Below are 22712 nucleotides of genomic sequence, written 5' to 3'. Positions count from 1 at the left end.
CCATGTTGCAGTGACTCTTGAAACATTTAACAGCTATTTTCTTATTTGTGTTATTGTGTAGTACTTTTGTCAGTTGGGTGTAAACAGTCAGGGACTCTCTAGTACTTAACATGTAAGATAAAAGTGCACAGGGATATTTTTCTTTCTTCCTCATGTTAGTTTGATCTACATTCAAGGCCATTTGGAGACAAAGCAGTCTTACATTTGAAGAAATAACCAACTGGCCGGGCGCGGTGGCTCATGCCTATAATCCTAGCTCTCTGGGAGGCTGAGGCAGGAGGATTGCTTGAGCCCAGGAGTTTGAGGTTGCTGTGAGCTAGGCTGATGCCCTGGCACGCTAGCCCAGGCAACAAAGTGAGACTCTGTCTCAAAAAGAAAAAGAAAAAAGAAATAACCAACCATCCATCAGGTTCATAAACTCTATCCTCAAGTTTCTGAGTGGGCATTAGAAGGGAGGGGATGGGAGGTCCTGTCCTCATTTCTAAACAGCAACCGCTGCAAAACACACACGCACCCCTAGCCCTTGCACAGCTAGCAGTGAGCACTCCAAGACACGTACTCACGTGGAGAGGACATTAAAAAGATTATGTAACACAGGGGAATTAGTCATATGGCCAAACCAGGCATAAGCCAGTTAGCAGAGTGTCTGCATTTCAAGCAAAAACAACTGCATCTACTGCTTATCCTCCTTGTGATCTTAAAGGCCTAAGGAAGAACCCTCGCCATGGTTGCCCACTCCCGGGTCTAGTGGGGAGCTGAGAAGAGAAGGAAGAAGGTGCAGAAATCCCCAAGGCCTTTGTGCCTTGGCTGCGAAGGCCGTGTGTGCATTTCTGGGGCAAACGCTGCCAAGATGGAGCAGCATGCGAGGGAAGTGGGCTGTCTTGATAGGAAATATGGGATCTGGGATGAAGAGAGACAAAGAAGAGTTATTTTTTCTAGGAATCCGCGTATTTGCTTTCATTCACGTATGTCGTTTTCTGTACAGTCAGAACAACCTAGCGTTGGGGCGGGGCAAACTTGAGTGTCACAAACAGGTCTAATCTCCATCTCTTTCCTAGACTTCCTGGTTCACCTCAGTCATTATGAAACTTCGAACACATCCGTGACTTCTTTGGGTCTCTGTTACCTGCTTTAAAACGAGGGGATCAGACTAACGATTTCTGTGGGTCTTTTCTAGCTATGACAGTTTGATGTTCCCTGGTTGCAAACACTTTAAAATAGAGCATTGAATGGCTAAAAGGAATCCCTTCCTGCAGCTGAAAAACATCAGAGCCCCAGAGCTGTCTTCCTGTTACTTCTACACATAATTTGTGGCACCTCAGGTCATAGTGACCATACTCAGGGCATGATCACTTGAGCCTCTGAAACTTGGGGAGATTATTATTATGGGCAATTTGGCTAACCCTGCTATATAATCCGTGCTTTTCACATGTTGAAAAATTAGACCGACATGTTACCGTTATTGCAAAGGAAATCTAACTTGAGTATGGTGAGTGTTCATCACCCTCAGAATCATTCAAAAACATGTACGTTGATGTGCTTTATATTTTCTATTGAGTAATGTCATAAGATGACTTTGAGGACATCGACTTTCTTCTGCGTGGCAAGTTGTTCCTAAGAGTGCTTATAACGTGCAAACTTGGCTTTAGATTGGCATCTGTTTGGTTTTTCATCAGGAACGACTTCCCCTGCCCTTACACCTATCTATGGTCCGACTCACTACTTTTTCCAAAGGACAAACAAACAAAGTTCGGGAGGGCAGCTCCCTGTTTCCTAAGGGATGGTGGCACTTCTATATCACTTCTCCAGTTATGAGCAGTGCAATAAGCAAGGACAACTTTCTGGATGCCTTTCAGGGGACGTGACCGATGTTTGACTATCTGCTTCTACCGGGTAAATTATAAACCATCGTGGAAGCTCAGCTGATGGTGAAGTGTCGTAATCACACCCACCTTCTAAGGCTTTTTCTCCTTCAAACCGCTGTCCTTGGCATCAAAGAGATTTGAAGGTTTGCACTTCTGCACCCTTGGTAGGCAGAGCAATCATGAACTTCATTCATGATTATTATTTTCTCCGGTTTGTTTTTTTACCACTGTTATGGATTTTATCAGAATAGGTTCCGAATAACAGAGAAGTAAAATTGTTTGCATTCTGGCTTCGAACAGCTCAGTCTATGAGCAAGAACTGCAGGATATTTCATCAGAAACTGAAATCTAGGACCAAGTTCACATCCTGTGTAGTTCCTTTAAGAGAGCTTATTTAATTTTAACTTTGATTTAAAATGTCTAAACCAAGTGATTTTTGTGCTATTTGTGCCTCCCAAGGAGATAAAAATATCTTTCAGTTACATAGCAATTGTGTAATTTATTACTGTAAGTGCTTTTCATAGCAGTTTCCCTTTTGATTTTATAGGTAGTACATTTTCCCTCAAATAAAATAAAAGGACACCCTGTATTTTCTTTTCTGTTGAAACAGTCAATGTGTGCTTCCCAAGGCTAAGGAAATTGTTTTCAGGTTAGGTGGAGCTTTTAACTCTTAGGGATCCTTGACGTTGGGTAGGAAACCAGTGGGAGGAAGGTGGAGGGAGAGGTGGATGGATGATGTTCACAGCTTGGCTTATTGAGGGGCTGCCGAGTGACACTTCTTTGGCTGTATTTGCTCTCAAGGTAGGCAGGGACTCGTGAGAAAGACACAACAGGAACATCCTTAATCAATCAACATGCCATCTTTTCCATGTTGCCTAGAAAATATCACTTTCTCCCTATGACTAGTCTTATGCCTAGATTCCACGTGATTATTAGACTGATATTGTTGGCCATTGTGGGGTTCTGTCTAACCCACCACTCATTCACTGGTTTATCCATTTAACTAAAAGTTGAGCAGCTGCTTTGAACTAGTATTTTCACTTAAACGATTGTATTTGGTTTTCACAACAATAGTGTGCAGTGCATGATACTATCTTCACTTTATAGATGAAGAAACAGAGTCTCAGAGAGGTTAGACAACTTAATCTAAGATAATTTTTCAAAGAGGAAGCAGTAAGTTGAAACAAACAAACATAGAAAAGTGTTTAAACTTTGGTAATTAAAGAGATGTTAAGTTAAAACCTCAAAGTACTTTTTTCACCTACTTTTAAAAAATTATAGCATCCAGTACTGAAAAGAATATGGTAAAAGTAGTACTTTAAATGTTTCTGGGATCATTTAGTTTAGAGAGACATAATATGTTTTGTTTAGACATACATAATTTTTACCAGATTACCTCATCTTAGGGATTAATACAAAATATTGTTTAAAAAATATAGATATGCCTATATTGATAGTTTTTTATTTATAATAGTAGAATATTAGAAGACACATAAATGTTCAACAGCAGGGGACTGATTGAATAATTTTGTGCCACCTTCTTGATAGAAAATTTTGCATCCTGTCTGGGTGTGGCGGCTCATGCCTATGATTTTAGCACTTTGGGAGGCTGAGGTGAGAGGATGCTTGAGCTCAGGAGTTTGAGACCAGCCTAAGCAAGAGCAAGACCCCTGTCCTTACTAAAATTAGAGAAAACTAGCCCGGTGTGGTGGTATATGCCTGTAGTCCCAGCTACTAGGGAGGCCGAGGTGGGATGATTGCTTGAGCCCAGGAGTTTAAGGTTGCTGTGAGCTAGGGTGACGCCACGGTACTGTACCCTGGGCAACAGAGTGAGACTCTGTCTAGAAAGAAAGAAAGAAAGAAAGAAAGAAAGAGAGAAAGAGAGAAAGAGAGAAAGAGAGAAAGAGAGAGAGAGAAAAGAGGGAGGGAGGGAGGGAGGGAAGGAAGGAAGGAAGGAAGGAAGGAAGGAAGGAAGGAAGGAAGGAAGGAAGGAAGGAAGGAGGGAGGGAGGGAGGGAGGGAGGGAGGGAGGGAGGGAAGGAAGGAAGGAAGGAAGGAAAATTTCGCATCTATTAGAAATAATAAATACGAAGAATGTATGTACTAACACGTGAGAATGTGTATAATGTGAGTAGCTACTCTTACTCTCATTTTACAGATGAGGAAATTCAGGCACGGAGGCTAAGAAATTTGTGCAAACTCACAACAGGAAGTAGTAGAACCACCAACATTTAAAATCGACCTAATTAGTGTGAATGCAAATGCCACACTCTTAGCCACTAGGCTCTGCTGCCCATATGGGTGGTGAGTTGGTGTAGAAAATGCTCTGGGAAGACCTAGGTTTGAGTTCTTGCTTTAGTCCCCGAGTAAACTTGATCAGATCTCATTGTCTGTATTGGTAAGACAACATAAGCAGTACATTCTTCCTGCTTAACTCATGACTTATTAAAAGGATTTCTTGCAAACTATAAAGTGCTTTCCAATGTAAGGTGCATACGCTTTCTCTTGGAAGGCAATGATGTATTTTAAAATCAGTACTGAATAAAATGGCCAAGACGACAGGCTGTGGACGAATGCAGTCAGCCAGGCCAGCGTTGGATGGGTCGCAGGCTTTCTCGGAGGGAAGTTTTCTTATTTTCTTCATTCAGAAGATATAGAGAGGCCGGGCGAGGTGGCTCACGCCTGTAGTTCTAGCACTCTGGGAGGCCGAGGCGGGTGGATTCCTCGAGGTCAGGAGTTCGAAACCAGCCTGAGCAAGAGCGAGACCCCGTCTCTACTATAAATAGAAAGAAATTAATTGGCCAACTAATATACATAGAAAAAATTAGCCGGGCATGGTGGCACATGCCTGTAGTCCCAGCTACTCTAGGGAGGCTGAGGCAGGAGGATCGCTTGAGCCCAGGAGTTTGAGGTTGCTGTGAGCTAGGCTGACGCCACGGCACTCACTCTAGCCTGGGCAACAAAGCGAGGCTGTCTCAAAAAAAAAGAAGACATGGAGTAAGAGCACACTTTTCAGAGGCCTGTCAGCACTTGCCTCGTGATATGATCTGCGTCCACTCTGCCAAGTCCATCAACAAAGATTTAACAAACATGTCAGGCCTTGTGGGCGTTTTCTCAGCAAGTTGTTTTACAGAGATGGAGGCACACCTCAGCCTGACAGGGGGGGGACCGGATGGAAGTGGGCCCAGAGCACATGGCACAAGGGCTCGGTGTTAGGGCAGCAGTGTGGGCGATGACACTGTGAAGTACTGTGTGCAGGGGAGCGGAGCAGACTCAGTTTAAGAGATCGAGGCCGGGCGCGGTGGCTCACGCCTGTAATCCCAGCACTCTGGGAGGCCGAGGCGGGCAGATCGCTCAAGGTCAGGAGTTCGAAACCAGCCGGAGCAAGAGCGAGACCCTTGTCTCTACTAAAAACAGAAAGAAATTAATTGGCCAACTAAAAATAGATAGAAAAAATTAGCCGGCCATGGGTGGCGCATGCCTGTAGTCCCAGCTTCTCGGGAAGCTGAGGCAGGAGGATCGCTTGAGCCCAGGAGGTTGAGGTTTGAGGTTGCTGTGAGCTAGGCTGATGCCACAGCAATCTAGCCCAGGCAACAGAGTGAGACTCTGTCTCAAAAAAAAACCAAAGAGATCAAGATCTTTTTATTAATAACAGGCCCCAAAACGTAACTACTTTTTTTGTTACATCCCCTGAAATTGTAGGCATTGACTGTGGAGAATGTTTTGTGGCAAAATTAGGTGGCTCTGGAGGTCCTATCTTCTGTGTTCTGTGTGAAGGCTATACGGCCTGATTAGTCAGTGTCTTCCATAGGTGTAGGAAGGATGGTTGAAAGTAGAGAACTTAGACTGTGTCATGGGAGGCACCATCTTGGTGGGTTTTAGGGTCATATGATTGATCCCCTGCTCTGGTCTCCCTGCTGCGGTGCCCTGGGTGTGCCACGTCCACAGGGGGACAGTCCCTAACATACCCAGCTCCAACGTTTCTATGAAACACTTCTCTCTCCTCAGAGAGGAAAGGTCATGGCTATGGGTTCAAACGTCCTTTTTGTTTGATGCGTTCTTCCTTACCTCATGTCTTTATGGGGTCGTGGCTAGTTCAGCCTTGAAGAAAGGGAAGACTTCAGCCTTTTATGGATGTTTCAAATTTAAGTTTTTCATTTTCAAGTGAGTATTTCCTATCCCATGACTTACAAATCTATGCGATGAAGTCCTACCAGCTACGATGAGCTAATGAAAGGCTATAAAGGTTCATCCTTTTTCAGTTCTCTATAGTCTGACCTTTTACCATTATTAATTTCCTCAGATGACTAAGCTATTGGAGCAACCAACAGTGACCTTAAAATCTGGCCATTTTTCCTCAAAATTTGGCACCATGGTATAGGTTTCCACATAGAAAGCCCACTTTCCCATTAAAATGGAAGTAGATAGCTTCACACAGAAATAGCAGTTGTGAAGCGTTGTCACGAGTGTTCTACTAGACCAACAAGCTTGTGAGGCTTCACTCGTGATCCGCCCATGATCATCTGGAGGAGAGAGATGGATGAAGAGCATGTGCTTTGCCTCTCTGTGGTCTTGTGTGAGAATTTTGTGCAGGATGGTGTCACCCAATCTAGACAGTCACATTCTAAGCAACCGGCCACAGGGAAGGGCACGGCCCTCTTGGGGGTGTGTGTGCTTCGAAACAGAAACCAGCCCAGATATTTCCTGGCTGAGTAGCCATGGGTGGTCTAGTAAGCCGCTTTATAAGCTCCCCTTCCCAATCTGAAAGTCAAGAATAAATACAACCCTGCATGGTAGATAATGTATGGAGAGCTTTAAGCAGAAACCTACTCGTAGTAAGTACTTAATAAATAGGAGCTACAGTGATCTCAGACATGCATGTGTTCATCAGATGGTTGTTGAGGGTGTTGTAAGTGTTAGGCATGGGACGGACAAATGCTTCCTTTATTCACACACACAAGTAACCCATTTTCACGTAGGAGAAAAATCACAGCGAGAAGAGAAGTTCCTGCTTGCTCATTAGCACTCTGGCAGAGGCGATTGCTGCATGTTTTAACTGGATGTCAAAGCTGACAACGATTTGTCATCCTCAAAGAAGAGGACAAGAGAAAACCAAGTGATTTCATGAGGGAATAGTGGCTGTTTTTCTCCTGATTTTGCTGCTCACTGAGACAATTCAAAGAATAAAGATTTTCGCCCCCGGAATTATTGTTTGATATTTTATTAGCCACGGTGGCAAGTTTTTGGATAACTAGGACATTAATGAAAAGAGGGCCTGTAGGAGAAAGCCTTAGCCCTTGAAACTAAAGATAGCCATGGCTAATTTTAGTGACAAGACGAGCTGTTTTTCCATAAGGCTGTTGTTGGCACTTGGTGATCCAGTACTTGTTTGCCAGTGACAATACGCCCTCAAGTTGATGAGTGTGTTGTTGGTTCTGGAAGCTTCCTTGGCTGGTGGCGACAGGAGTGTGGAATGATCCACACCCCGCATCCTCTGCCGCCCGCGTTTCAGCACGTCAGTGACTGGCTGCCAACATCACGGTCTTCTGTGATCCCTGGCCTTGTCTGCCATGCCTGTCACTTTATATCCACCCTGGACTTTCTAGCCTGGAGCACCCCTGTCTCTTCCCAGTCTCAGCTTTCACTATTTCCATTCGCAGTGAGTTTCCTATTTAGAGTTTATTGTTCCTTCTTCAACCTCTACCTCCAATTCAGTTCCTGTTCATCCTGGGTCAGCTTGTAGATTGACTTGTAATTAGTCTCTGTTTGTAGTGAAAATAATAGAAAGTGGAGTCAGGGACCTAGAGTCCTATGCCAGTGTGCTTGCTGTGCCACCAGCATCTGAGCCCTCCTCTGTCATTGGAGATGATTCTCTCTACGGTAGATATGGGAGGTTGAGAGGGTTCATTAAGAGGAAAATGCCAACCCCATTACTCACATATGTTGGCTGGAACATAAATGGGCACATGTAGTTTTACACACTCTAGCAGTTAATATACACATCCCACCGTACGTACCTCCTGCGAAGCCTGAGATAGCCCAGGTTCCCACCTTATACTGTGAATTGGTCTTTAGCCACAAAACTCCCATTCTTGAATACTAGTAGGGCATTCTCTTGTGAACCTACTGCTTGGCTTTCTTTAGGCCAATGGTAATTAGTATTCTGGAACATACTAGCGTGTCTGTATATGTACATTTACATATACACATACATGTTTATTATTGGATACACATGCATGCACACGTGTATGGATACTGTTTTCTGTGCTACTAAGTCGAGCACAGCTAACACAGGTATACAGAAGGTAGGCCTGATTGCACCTTACTATTTTGTATTATCATCAGATTCTTGAAAAGAAAACAGGGCTATGTGAAAATGGCTTTCAGGGCATTATGAATTGTGTAGAGATTCTAGAAAGTATCATCATGATCAGAATTGGAAATGTTTTAATGAATAATCTTTAGTCCTTTTGGTGTCCTGTAGAGTTGCTACTCCTTGGAAGGTAGTATTACTTCATCTAAAGAGTGAATTTCTCCAGTTAAGGGGAAGTTCTTTGTAAAGAGGGCCTGGGAAGGAGGGAAGGAGAAAAGAAGAAAGGAAGGAAGGAAGGAAGGAAGGATAAAACCCCTGACATGAATAAGTTGAATACAGTTCTCTGCAGAGCTCAGAAGTTTATTTCGTGTCACCATGGTGGGCTGGTGTAGGCTTAACCCAACATTTCCATGTCACAGGCCATGATTAAGTCCTCTTTGAATGGTTTCGCCTTCTGGGATGTTCAGTGAACGGAAACTGTTCTCATTTTGCCAGTTCTTTGAACACTGTGTCATGGGTCTTGGTTTCTTGACTCCACAATGGGAAAGGGACAAATCAAACATCAGCAGAACTCAGGCTGGTAGTTAAGGGAGGGCCATGTCCATTTACAGGGTTCAAATGGACACTTTCTTTGCTCCTTTTTGGACTCCACCCAGCAACTGTATAGGGAAAAATAAGATTTGTGTAGGAAATAGGAAGATCATGATGGGCTTAATTTTTTCTAAGTAAATTCCATATTTCCTCAGGTTCTAAAATTATACCTCTTTTCTTCTTCTTCTTCTTCTTTTTTTTTTTTTTTTGTTAACTGTGGCTTATATATGTTCATGGGATATAGTGGCCCTGTTATATAAAACAGGTATCACTGGGCCAGGCCATTAAGCCCCTGGTCAGCAAGTACAGTTCTCTGTCATTTGTGGCGTAGGCCTCTGGTATCAGCTGAAATGAACTTTGTCCAGCCAAATGGTCTGTAAATATTGGTTCGGGTTTGGCAACACGAGCGAACAAATCAGTATTTTTGCCTTATCCTGAGTTTATCCAAACAAACCCAACAGTTTTATATTTAAAAATCTGGGCAATAATTGTTTATCTCGAGTGTCCCCTGTATCTGTCCCTGAGCATTCATCATCTGCAGAGCTTTTTGCTTTTCACACGGCCACTCGGCACTCAGGGGCCAAACCACCCTCTCAGTCGTTATCTCTGCTTGAAAATCTGCCAGGGTTATTTTACTTAGCCTGTGCAATTTTAACATTTCTGAAAACAGAAATGTTCGACAAGTAGCCCTTCTTGGTATGGGAAGAAAGGAAGCGTGGGGACACTCCCTTTGGCAGGACAGTTTAGGGGCTTGTTCTGTGAGCCGTGTCCACTCCTCCCTTGCTGTTGGCCCGCACAGTCTCCAGGTTAGCTGGAAAGCCTGGTGTCTTTATTTTTAAACTCGCTGTCACTTCCATGCCCTGTGGGAAGAGAATGTGAAAAGGATCATTTTGTTCTTGGGCTGAGCCGCAGTGTTTGGATGCCAAGATATTCCTTGGGCTGCCTGGACTTTTTGAAACAAGTGAGAATACTAATTAGCCCTGAGGTCTACAATAACAACCTGAGCATTTGATGTGTTTAAAAAAAAAAAAAAAAAAAACTGCAGGAGAAAGTGATCTGCAGAAGGTTGAAAGGAAATCAGTTGAGTCCTGAGACTTTAAGCGGTGGAATGTGTGTGTTTTAGGATTAAGTCGAACACTTCGGCTCAGGTTCCCGGGGTGGGACAGAAAGACCAAACAGCAGGCACCCAAAGAGTGGCGAGAGCTTGCAGGGGGTGCTGGAATTTGCCACCCTTCCCGCTGGGCTGTCAGCGTGTGCACAGGCAGGGGCGAGCCTGCCGCTTGCAGGGCCTGCCCGGTATTGCCGGCCAGAAAGGCAGGGCGTGCTCAGTGTTCGCTAGGGGCTGGCATTTGTTCTTTGCATCAAGTTCAGCTGTCTGTCTGCAAACTGGGGCCACACACCCCTGTGCTGATGGGAGAACTTTCTGAGGGGCGCCCTGGTTACGTTGATTGATGAGAATTGGCTTCATCAACTGGATCATCAATTCATCATCAACTTCATCAATTGGATCATCAACTTTCTTATGTCCTCCTTGCTGTAGTGATGTGACCAGCCTTAGACGGCTCCTCCAGCCAGGTTTTAAGCCAGCTCTCCTTCCCTGCCTAATTGCCCTTGTGCTGCCTTACAGAAGAAAAATACACCCTTTGCCACACCCGCAATCTTACGACGATCCATTATGCCAGGGTGAGTGAGGGGTACGTGGTTTTACATTTTTTTTCTAGAGGTACATGTGCAAAAACACTGGAAGGCTTCTGATCAGGTTAAACTTCCTTGAGCAATCTAAGTCACAACTGTCCCTAGAAATATTATGCAAGCCACAAGTGCAGACTACATTCGTAATTTTAAATTTTCTGGAGGCTCCATTAAAAAGAAAAAGAAATAGGTGGATTCATTTTAATACTTTTTATTTAACCCAATATATCCAACATTTTACCATTTCGACATGTAATCAGTATAGAAAGCTACTAATGGAGTGTTTTGCATGCTTTTTCTCGCATAGCCACACGTGAATAGTGACGGCTACAGTGGGACAGCACAGTTTTAAGTGACAGAAAGCACAGTCTTTAAGCTGATAAGCACAGTCCTAGGGACCAAGAAGTACATAGACTGGTTCATGTTTGAATAGGAGGACAGATTGGAGAGGGGGTGGGCCCTGCAGAGTGTGAACGCTGCCACTTCACGTCCACCTTCCAAATATCGTGCAAATACCTGGGGTCAACCCTAACCTGAAACCGCCCAGACAGGGCCGTCGTGATGAGATGACAGGGTACAACCCCACCAAGGTGGCCAAGACCAGTTTCTCCCCAAACCACCAGAAGTGTGAACCCAAACACACCAGGAATGCGATCTGTATTGGGGTTTTGCTGGAGACTTCCATCCTCAAGTTCAAGTATGTCAAAGCCTGTCTGGATTACTGTGCTTATTGTATCATGCTGATCCTGTGTCTTTTTTTCCCTCTGTTCACTGCCATTATCATGACCACTGCTGTTTGGTGGTGTGTTGTAAACTTATCTTCAGTGCAGCTTTTTCTGTGGGATTCCTCAGAATTATGGAAGTATTGCTCCCGAACAGGTTTTGGTTTGTGTCCACGAGACTCCAAGCCCTGCTATGATAATTTCTCAGTTTGGGGGCTTCTGTGTATAAGGAAAGTGTAAGTTTGGATCCCAAACATGTAGGAGACCAGACCGAGGGGTTCAGCATCTCAGGAGAAATTTTTATTCTGCTCTTGGAGAGTCCAGGCAGAGACTGGCTTCCTGATTGTCAAACTGCATCCATGAGTAGGTTTTTGTTTTGTTTTTGACAAGGTCTCACTCTGTCGCCTGGGCTGGAGTGCTGTGGCACAATCATAGCTCACTGTAGCCTCGAACTCTTGGGCTCAAGTGATCCTCCCTGGTAGCTAGGACTGTAGGTTTACACCGCCATGCCTAATTTAAAAAAAAGTTTTTTTTAGGGATGGGGTGTCGCTGTGTTGCCCAAGCTGGTCTCGAACTCATGGCTCAAGGGATCCTCCTGCCTCACCTCCTAAAGTGCTGGGATTACAGACATGAACCACTGTGCCTGGCTGATTTTTTTTTAACCATTTTAGTTTCATATAGGGAATCTCAGTTCCAACTCTTGCAGGCCCAAAGTTAACTCATTTCTGTTCCAGTGACACATAGCATGTGCTCACCCACTTCCTCCTGACTCCCCACTAAAATGATAATGAAGTGGGGGAAAAAGGCAAAAACACAAACGGACAGGAGAGTGGAAGAGGAGATGACAGCAACAAAAATATAAAAGCTGCAAAAGAGATGGCTGAGTGATAACTAATTCAACAGACTAGAAAACAGCTGCAATTTATGGGGGAAGTGTGAGCTAAAGTAAACCAAATGGACGTGCAGACCCTTAGGAAGGCTCTGGAATGAGGGGCATCAGGAGCCTCTGAAACCAGAGGAGTGGCTGGATGTTTGTACAAGAAGTGGCTCATTGGATCCCAGCCACCTCCCTTCCTTGTGCACATGAAAAGCTCCTTTCCACACTGCCAGGAGGAAAAGAAGATGAAGATGAACTTTCTGGAAAGTCTCACTGGAGGGACTCAGGGATGAGGAGCACCAGGCAAAGCTGGGAAAGTGGGGCAGGGAATTCTAGACTAAAAACAGAGGAGTTGAATAAAAGTCTAAATATGGAAGAATGAGACCCATGGCTCCTTGCCCCATTTCTGCTCTTAGGACATTGGCTTCCAGTGTTACTGATTCACTGAGGTGTTTAGAAGATCCCTTCTTGGGGTCCCTTGACATTCCAAGAGCAAAGACTTGCCCACCCTGACATCTGGGGGTCAGAATGGCCAAGGCCACCCTAGGAAAGGCCTGTCTGTGCACACAGCACTTCCTGTCAGCCTTTTCCTATCTCACTCTCACACGTGAGAGTCAAAGATTACCAGAAAATTGAGGGGAGCTCAGCATGAACGACAGAGCTCGCTCGCTCGCGCTCTCTCTCTCGCTCGCGCTCTCTCTCTCTCTCTCTCTCTCTCTCTCTCTCTCTCTCTCACACACACACACACACACACACACACACACACAGAGCAAGTAAGCAAACAAGCAAATAGAATCTAGAATAAAAAATCTGCTTCAGTCCAGAGAGTAAAAGAAATCAAAAACTGACATTAGTGTCCTTAGAGAAATAAAACTGGCACAACTAAAAGCATCAGCAGTGACGAGTGTTAGCTAGGGTAGGGGAGAAGGGACTCTCCCACTCGGCTGGTGGGAATGTAAACCAGTGAAGCCCCCTTCAAGAGAAATTTGGCAATAGAGTCATCCTCACTATCCAGGGGGGGATGGGTTGCAGGCCACCCCCACCCCAGACACCCATCTGAGGATGCCACAGTCCCTTATATAACATGATGTAGTATTTGCACACAACCTATTCACACCCTCCTGTATGCTTGAAATCATCTCTAGATTACTTATAATACCAAGTATGATATAAATGCTGTGTAAATAGCTTGTTATATTGTTTGACTGCTTGTATTATTTTTAAATTTGTTGTACTGTTGTTTTTTCCAAATATTTTTTTTTTTTTTGAGACAGAATCTCACTCTGTTGCCCGGGCTAGAGTGCCGTGGCATCAGCCTAGCTCACAGCAACCTCAAACTCCTGGGCTCAAGTGATCCTTCTGCCTCAGCCTCCCGAGTAGCTGGGACTACAGGCATGTGCCACCATGCCTGGCTAATTTTTTCTATCTATTTTTAGTTGGCCAATTAATTTCTTTCTATTTTTAGTAGAGACAGGGGTCTCGCTCTTGTTCAGGCTGGTTTCAAACTCCTGACCTTGAGCGATCGCCCGCCTCGGCCTCCCAGAGTGCTATGATTACAGGTGTGAGCCACCGCGCCCGGCCCCAAATATTTCTGATCCACATTTCGTTGGCTCCGAGGACATGGAGGGCCATCTGTGCATGGTAGAGCTGAAGGTACAGAAACTCTGTGGCCCAGCGCATTTCGTTTATAGAAATACACGTACAGGGAGAGTTTCCACAAGGAGATTGTGGAAAGATGTTTTCTACTGCACTGTTGTAAATACTGAAAAAGAAGAAACAATTGTCAACAGTAGGGGAATGGATAAATCATATGAGCTACAGTCATAGAATAGAATATTATAGTTGTTAAAATGAATGAAATTAATCTACATAATATGGATATCTCAAAACATGTTGAATGAAAAAATCAAGTTGCAGAAGGCTATATGCAAATCTTAATACCTATAAAAATGGATACTATTTGAGGATAATAGTAATAAGGACTAATAAGTATAACTACCCTTTGATGCAGGGGCTATTACTATCCCCATTTTATGCTATGGAAACGCAGGCACAGAGAGGCTAAGTAACTTTTCCAGGCTCACACAGCTAGTAAGGAAGTAGTGAAAAGACAAGAACATGCTTGGGAATGTTAAATTTCAAAGGGAAGAAGCAGGATGGCATGGAAGGCGGGCAAGGGATTTATTTGTAACATTTTCTTCTGTTTTTGTTTTTTGTTTTGGGGCGGGGGTTGTTTTAGTGATCTGAAGCAATTGAAGCTAATCTGGATGACTGTTACATTATTTTTTTAAAAAAGACTTTATTTTTTTAGAGCAGTTTTGGGTTCACAGCAGAACTGAGCAATAGGTAGAGTTCCTGTCCCATATACCCGCTGCCCCAGTGTGCATGGCCTCCCCCATTATCCCCGCAGAATGGTGCTTTGTTGCAGTCACTGAGGCTGCCCCAACACCATAGTTCAACATTTACATTTGGATTCATTCTTGGTGTTGCACATTCTATGGATTTTGACAAATATTTAATGGCATGTATCCATCCACTCACAGTAGTTTTACTGCCCAAAACATTCTTGTGTTCTGCCTGTTCATCCCTCCCACCCCGAACCCTTGGCAACCCCTGATCGTTTTACTGCCTCCGTGGTTTTCCCTTTTCCAGAAGGTCATAGAGTTGGAATTACACAGTTCGTAGCCTTTTCAGTGAAAGACTGGCTTCTTTCCCTTTGCAATATGCATTTAACTTTCCTCCTTGTCTTTTCATGGCTTGATAGCTCATTTCCTTTTATGGCTGGATAGTGTTTCATTGTCTGGATGTGTTATGGGATTTTTGAATCATTATGTGTGTAAATATTTCATAACATTTAATGACTAAAACGATAAGCTTGGAAACAGGCAGCCCACTTCTGAGTACCCAGGGCCACGGATCTAATGGAGCTGTAGATTCTGTGAATCAATCTGTATTTTCCCCTGGGCTTCAGCTAAGCACCGTCTCCTCCTTTGCTGTTTTTCATGTGCTTTACCAGCTACTGATCATATCCTCCTGCCTGTGATGTTGGGCCTGGAGCAATACTGTGACTTCAGACAGAAGGACAGTGCTCTGAGCCAGAGCCATGCCAGAGGGACTGTAGTTCTCCAGCTGCTTATTAGGCCTTCGGGAGCTGTGTCTCCAGCTCAGGGCAGGCTTTTGGATGGGAGATTTTGGAATGTTGCCTAAACACATTCATAATATGATTTCCTTAAGTGGGGCTCTTGCTGGGAATCTCAGTATCACTTCCTTTATCATTGCTGTCATCTATGACTCAGAGTTTAACTACTTGTGCTTTTTTGCATGGCTCTTTTGTTGCAGAAAATCAGAATGAATCCTCTGTTATCTGGCATATTTTGGGGGCAGGTCATCTGATAAATATTTTTGTAAATGGTTGCTATGTACTCCATATGCACAGTGCTTTCAAAGAGTTAACAAAGTTGAATCTAGGTGGGTAGAGTTGGAAGGCTCTAATTTAGTAGTACACCTTCCTTCCTTTAAAAATGAAGAAATTGAGGCTTAAAGAGTGGAACAGCATGTACTCAGATTATACAGCTAATTACTGATGGAGTTGGGAGTAGGAAATAGAGCTCCCTACTCCCTGCATGTGTTTACTGCATCACAGAGTACAATAAAATATACTTAAACTGAAAAAGAAAACTATAGGTCATTATTTAATTTTCATTGGTTGATTGGTAGGACTCCCCAGTAGGGCTTTATAGGTATAAAACCCATAAACTTTGGCATGCAATATTGTGATACATAGTCAGAACAGTAGCTCTAAAGCTTTTTCATACTTTAGTTAAAGAAAAGGCTCTTGAGATGAAAGTTACTGGTTGATAATTTTTTTTTTAATGTGAAAGGCGGGGGAGGGGGAGTGAGGTTCAATTTCCTTTCCTTTTTTTTTTAGACAGAGTGCAGTGGCATCATCATAGCTCACTGTAACCTCAAACCCCTGGGCTCAAGGGATCCTCCTGCCTCAGTGTCCGGAGTAGCTGGGACTTAGGCACGTGCCACAACACCTGGCTATGGTTGATAATATTATAGAAGCATTTTCACACCTGCCTTAGTTATATAAACATAGATATCATTAGGATCCCAGGTTTTCTTCATTTTCAATCAAAGGGAAAAAACCCCTCACCTGATGCTCTAGAATGGGGTCAAAGGTATAGATCTCATTTTTAAGTTGACAAACTTTATTCCCTTGGGGTGGGGGTTATTGACAAGAGGAGTTTGATTATTTCCATTAAGACTTTTAGGACAGTTCTATCTTGTGTTTTTACAGCAGCCCTAATCTGAAGTGGTTGGGTGATGGAGAGTTCTGAATAAGTGCTAGAATTTGTTTTATAATTTTTCTTCCATAGCACTCTTTACTCCAATGCTTCTAAATCTCTTTACTGGAAAAGCAAATAGATGGATGTGTTCTGCCAGACTTTTACTGTGATAACATTGAATGATTTTCACTACTATTAGGATTTAAATTTTACAGATACAATACCTGAAGACAGATGCAGAGTCCCCCATGACCAAAGAAGCTAGAAAAACCTTACTTGAAATGGTTCAGTAGAATCAAATTTAGAAAACTTGAGTATTTATTTTGACTTAATTCTTCCAGAAAATATCTACTATAACAAAAGGAATCATTAACACACTAAATGTAAAATATTATCATATGTAAAATGAGAGTGTGCCTTAATTTCGCTTTTATAACATGATTTATCTTACAGTGTGTGAACTTAAATCTCCCTCCATGAGTGATTTCCTGTGGGGTCTGGAGAACTCTGGCTGGTTAAGGCACATTAAGGCCATCATGGACGCAGGAATCTTCATCGCAAAGGTACGCAACTGCAGAGGGAAATAAATTCAGGGGCAGACCAGCAAGCCACTCTGACTTCCAATTGGGCATCTTGTTTCCTCCCCATTCATTTCCTTGTACTGAGCTGCGCTGCATTGAATGGGTACCTGGCTTTGCAGGCCTCTGTATAGTTTGCCCTCCAGAAATGTGACTTTGTGAGCGTACAGTGCTCTGTTGATGCTATCTTAGTACAGTGGTCAAATATTTCCAGAGTATTCTCTCATCCATTACGCTTAATCCTGGATGGAGGAAAGGATTTTCTGTAGGAGAGTACAACCAAATGTGAGTTACTTCATTGACAAGGGCTCAAGGCCTACATGACCCTTCCTTTTCGTCATGGCATATGCAAAAGTCCTGTTCCTATAGCTGGTAGGTAGATTCCACTCTGCCACAGGAAAAAATCTTGCTGCAACTTACACACAAGCTGTTTATGAATCCATTATCTATTGTGGTGTTCAGTTTTTTTAAAAAATAAATTCCTCTCAGATTTACACCTAAAGAGAACCACATTTTTTCTGATGACATGGTATGTTCCCCTCCATTAAGCAATCATTTACTCAACAAATATTTAGTGCCAGGTGCTGTTCTAGGTACTGTGGACGCAATACTGAATAAGCCAGGTCAAATCTCTTCCCTCACAAGAACTTACATTCCAGTGTGGGAGACAGAACGTTAATAAATAAAAATAGAACTTGAGGTAGTGACAAATGCTATGGTAAAATCTCTGCCAGGTTTCCCAATTTATGCTTCCTGCCAAGATATTCCGCTAAAAATTGTGCATGCATCTGCAGTAGCAAATAGAAATTCTTTTCTTGATGGAGATTTTTCTGGTATAATTTTGGCCTTTGTTTTCTCCTCCTTCCCCCATCCTGGGTCCATTACTTGGTACTTAATACTTTTATCTGTAACTTCGTCGTTTTATAATGTATACATACTTCTTCGTGCCTTTTCCTTTTTTGGAAATGGCTGGGGCCAGTAGCAACTGCAGAATTTCAGTAAGGCTTAATCTGGAAATCTGCAGAGGAGGAAAGAGGGTTGAAGGGGGGAGCTGGGATATATCATGAGAATACATTTGCACAGGAAGTGTACTCTTATTTATTTAGCACATATACTTATCGGAGGTGACTTGAGTGGTGGCTTAGATCCGATGGGCCGGGAAGAGAGCTTCAGCTACTAGCCCCAAGCCATCCACTCCTTGGCTGTGCCCTAACTAGGTGGGACACACTCAGTAAATCAATCAACGGACTTTTTGTTTTGTTTTGCCTATTTCATTCTGTAACCATATAACCAAACCTACTTCTGATGAGGTTTTTCCTTTTTATCGCCATTCTTTGTGAATCTTTGCTGATCCTGTGTTTTTTAGGCAGTCTCAGAGGAAGGGGCAAGCGTGCTGGTTCACTGTTCTGATGGCTGGGACAGGACGGCTCAGGTGTGCTCCGTGGCCAGCCTCCTGCTGGATCCACACTACCGGACCCTGAGGGGCTTCATGGTGAGTGTGGCCGCTGGCTACGTCATCCGCAGTGGCAGCGCCTTGACTGGGGCGGACCTCTGTTTTCACAGCTAATGGCAACTTTTTTTTTTCCTTGTCAGCATTTATTTTTCTTTTAGTAACTCAGCAAGATTAAATAAAGGGGAAAAAGTCAAATAGGCTTAGAATAAAGAGGTGAATTTCTGAGATACTGAAACCATTTCAAGTTGATGCTGTTGAATGTGAATTTTGGGGCAAATATAAAATATATCCAGTAGTTTGTAAACCTGAGTTTTATGCATTATTTGATAATAAGCATTTTAAGTTTGAGGTAACACGAATATATAACAAAACACTTTTCAGAAAAAATATTTGGCGAAAAAAATTTCTATCTTGTGTGTACAAAAAGTCCTTGAGAAGAAAAACTCTTTTCACTTCCAAGGTTTTATTTTTTAAGTAGTCCTTCGCAACTCTGGGTGAGAAGACTGAAAATTTCCCAGTGTTTTTTGGTTCTTTGCTGAAATTCGGAGTATAATATCTCTCCTCTCCTAGAATTTGAACCTTTTGGGTGTGTGTCAAAACTTGACATTGAGGCCGGGCGCTGTGGCTCACGCCTGTAATCCTAGCTCTTGGGAGGCCGAGGCGGGCGGATTGCTCAAGGTCAGGAGTTCAAAACCAGCCTGAGCAAGAGCGAGACCCCGTCTCTACTATAAATAGAAAGAAATTAATTGGCCAACTGATATATATATAAAAAATTAGCCGGGCATGGTGGCACATGCCTGTAGTCCCAGCTACGTGGGAGGCTGAGGCAGGAGGATTGCTTGAGCCCAGGAGTTTGAGGTTGCTGTGAGCCAGGCTGACGCCACGGCACTCACTCTAGCCTGGATAACAAAGTGAGACTCTGTCTCAAAAAAAAAAACAAAAAAAAAAACAAAACTTGACATTGCTTCCAACTACAGAATACTCGCATAGTTGCCTGAGATGGTGAATTTTGGCCAAGCTGGGTATAATTTCTTTAAAAATGAATTACCTCTTCATCATGTTTTGATAGAAAGTGCTTCAGAGAATCCTGAATCCATGCTAGGGATGGTAGATGCTGACAAAAGAGCCCTAAGGGAATACCTTTACTGCTAGATCTCCTTTAATGTCAGCTGACACCCTGGGAACAAGAGGGAAAAGGCAGGCTTCCTCTCTTGGGTATTTCTTCCTCTTTTTTGGAAGTGTCTAGGAACTTCCAAATACCTGTGATAGCTTTGAGACTTTAGAGTGACACTCCTGCTTCAGTCCCCTCCAGGTCTGAGGTCAGGAGGGTGGGATTCCTTCATTGACATTTGGAGAGTGGAGGGGGGGGCACTTCTGTACACATCCTTCCCTGCCACTGACTCATTCTAACTGTGCCCTGTTAAAACCATTACACTTGGAACCCAAAGAAAATGCCTTTTGAGTCGTCAAGAGCAGACTTCACCCAGTCGATCTTGTTTTTAGGGGAAACCTCTAGCCACTTTAGAGCATTGGTGATACTGATAGGACTATTCCATTTCATTTGATTGAACATTAAAAAAATAATCTAGACTATTCCAGACCATAAATTCATGTTAACCCCAATTCCAGAGCAGGGCTGAAACTTCTAATACACTCCTAAACCCCATCATTTTAGAATTCTTCTAATGTGTAGGAACAATCACTGGATATTACTAATTGTTTTTTGTAAAAAGGTTGGTATTTTACATTGTACCATAGCATCACACATTGGCTAAGAGATGGGGTTTGGGCCATGAAGTGGCGTCCCCTGCTTCCGAGGAGTGTGATCGTTGGTGAATATTTAACCTCCCTGTGCTTCTGTCCCCCCTTCAAATGAGAATGGTAGTGCCTGTCCCACAATCACATGGGGTCACACAGAAACCAAGATGAACAGTGCCTGGCACACAGGAAGCACTCAGTGGGTGCTGTTATGTTCTCACACATCCATTCCCATGTATTTTTCCTACGGATGAACTTCAGCCCTGCCCTTCCCGTTTGCACGTCTACAACACGTGGTTAGCACATGTTCATTCATTTGCAGGTTACCTGCGGATAGTGACTTCAGTTGCAAATACCTCTGAATTATTCCACGTTATTGGTAGTGGTCTCTTATTTTTTCCCTCGTTTGCTTCTCTCCATGATAGTTATATTCTTTCTTGTGTAGGTGTTAATTGAAAAGGATTGGATTTCCTTTGGTCATAAGTTTAATCACAGGTAAGTAATATTTAAACATCTGTTGATTGGAATGTTCAGAATAACAGCACTGTTTCTGAAATTTTCAATCGAATGTCTGGGGGAAATAGTGTTGTTTTTGAAAGGTTTCTTTGTTGTATCGTATTTGGAAAGTTCAAATTTTGTTGTATAAGTTGTATCACAGATAAATGAAGTTCTAGCTGATTAGTCTTGGTAATAGTTGGGTAGAACTAACTATTAAATTGAGACAGAGAATGCTTGTTCATTAATTGACCTATAAAGGATCAGCCTTCTCTTCCTTCTACCTATACCTTTGATTTACTAAATTATTCCATTTTAGAAGTACATACGTTCACTTTAGGCTGCAAATTGTAAACAGCCTGTGGGACAGTTTCTCTTTGATCTTTCACAGTGGAAATCAAACTGGGCTGGTCCTAAGGCATTCCCGTCAGAGTTAAGTAGTTTGTCCCATATGTCTCTGGAGAAGTAATATAGGACAGTGGCTCAGGCTTTGGAGCCAGACACATCCAACTCCAAATTCAGGCTGTGGCATTTACTGTCTGGCCTTGGGCATCTGTCACTCTCTGACCTTTGGTCTCCCATCTGTGGAATGGGGATGCCCTCCTTCCATAGGGTTGTAGCAAGAATTCTAGTTTAGCTCCATGACTGGCCCACGTGGTAGACCCTCAATAACCAGAAGCTATTGTTTTTGGAGCCAGTAGCCTCCTTTTGTTAAAAGTAATTCATTAATAATGCCAGTCCTATGTTCTGGTGTTCTGTAATCTCTGAATCTTCAATGCTGTAACTGTACTTAGTCTAGTCTTTTGGTGCTAAAATTTAAATTTGGGCAGCATGTTACTAATAATTTCATTAGATAGTTTGATATATATTTTTTAAAGTTTCAATATGTTTTCCTAAAATCTAAGTTCATGCAGCTGCCCATATGTATTTTTGTAGTTTCTGCATTTAGCATTAATTCATCATTGATTCTGTAGTTTTCTGGAATTCTATTTTTATAATTTTTCCAGGAAAACACAATACTTCCATTTTACAAATGAGAAAGTTAAAGCCCCCAAACAACAAAGTCTTAATTGTTCATAAAAATCACATTATTTTCAGTTTTGGGGTTCTACTATCTGCTAGGCAGTTAGGATCTCCTTGATAGAAGAGACAACAGAAAGAATATGGCAATGACTGAAGGTCAGTTGGATAATTGTTTGTCTGGTGATGAAAATATGTGTCAGGCAACCCTTTTTAAAGCTATCAAAGGTGAGTGGAACTAACATTTCTGAGAAGTTTCCAGACACTTTCTAACGTTCCTACTCTTAAGAAACTCTTAAACTGATCACTGCTCTTTTTTATTCCTCAAGTTGACTCTCCATTACTAAGATGAGGTTCTGTGTTGTTATTTTGTCTTTGCCGGCACCAAAGCACCCTTTTGGAGTCTTTCCAAAAATCGCAAAATAGGGTGAGGCTTCCCATTTAAAAATCAAGACAAATGTGAGGAAGAAGATCCTGATATATTCTTGAAAAAGAAAGATATGGGAGATCAAAGGTATATGTGGAATCTGTGGTCACATGGAAATAAAATTATGTGACAAATTTTAACTCTGCTTGAGTGATGGGAATATCCCTAGAAACTTGGGAAACCACTATTTTTTCAAGTTGTCTTTCTTCCTTATCCCTTCCTAACAAACAATGCAAAAGTGAAAAACCCAATTGTTTCACATTTCTCTTTCTCTCATTAGTCGCTAAAGTAGATGTATTTCAAAAGCTCTGATGTACTTTTAAAGTTTGAATTAAAGAATGCTCGTTTTCCTTGGAAAATTGCCTTGAATTTTATCTCTAGCACCAACACTTTGTTTTGTATGAATATGTCCCTTCTGTCCAGAGCTTCACTACGAAGTTTCTCTGGAAATTTTGAATTTCAAAAGTTATTTTTCAACTTCTTCATTCCAAGTTTTTAAGATAAGATTTATTTAGGAACTAGGGTTGCTTTTATGATTTTTTTGCCTTTCTCTCTCTCTATATATATATTTATATATATACACATACACATACAGCTAATATATAAAAAAACAATTTGCCTTAAAAAGTC

General features: G+C 42.6%; 1 protein-coding gene across 1 annotated transcript in view; it reads left to right on the top strand.

Moving 5' to 3' along the window:
- MTMR7 (myotubularin related protein 7) overlaps positions 1-22712 on the top strand; it is a 91921-nt gene that overhangs the window by 62791 nt on the left and 6418 nt on the right. The window contains exons 8-10 of the mRNA XM_012785006.3: positions 16805-16914; positions 18296-18421; positions 20586-20635. Of these exons, the coding sequence (XP_012640460.2) occupies positions 16805-16914; positions 18296-18421; positions 20586-20635 (286 nt within the window). The remainder of the gene's footprint in view (positions 1-16804; positions 16915-18295; positions 18422-20585; positions 20636-22712) is intronic.

Source organism: Microcebus murinus, chromosome 24 (assembly GCF_040939455.1).
Source record: "Microcebus murinus isolate Inina chromosome 24, M.murinus_Inina_mat1.0, whole genome shotgun sequence".
NCBI classification, from domain to species: domain Eukaryota; kingdom Metazoa; phylum Chordata; class Mammalia; order Primates; family Cheirogaleidae; genus Microcebus; species Microcebus murinus.
This window is presented reverse-complemented; position numbering and strand designations above follow the sequence as displayed.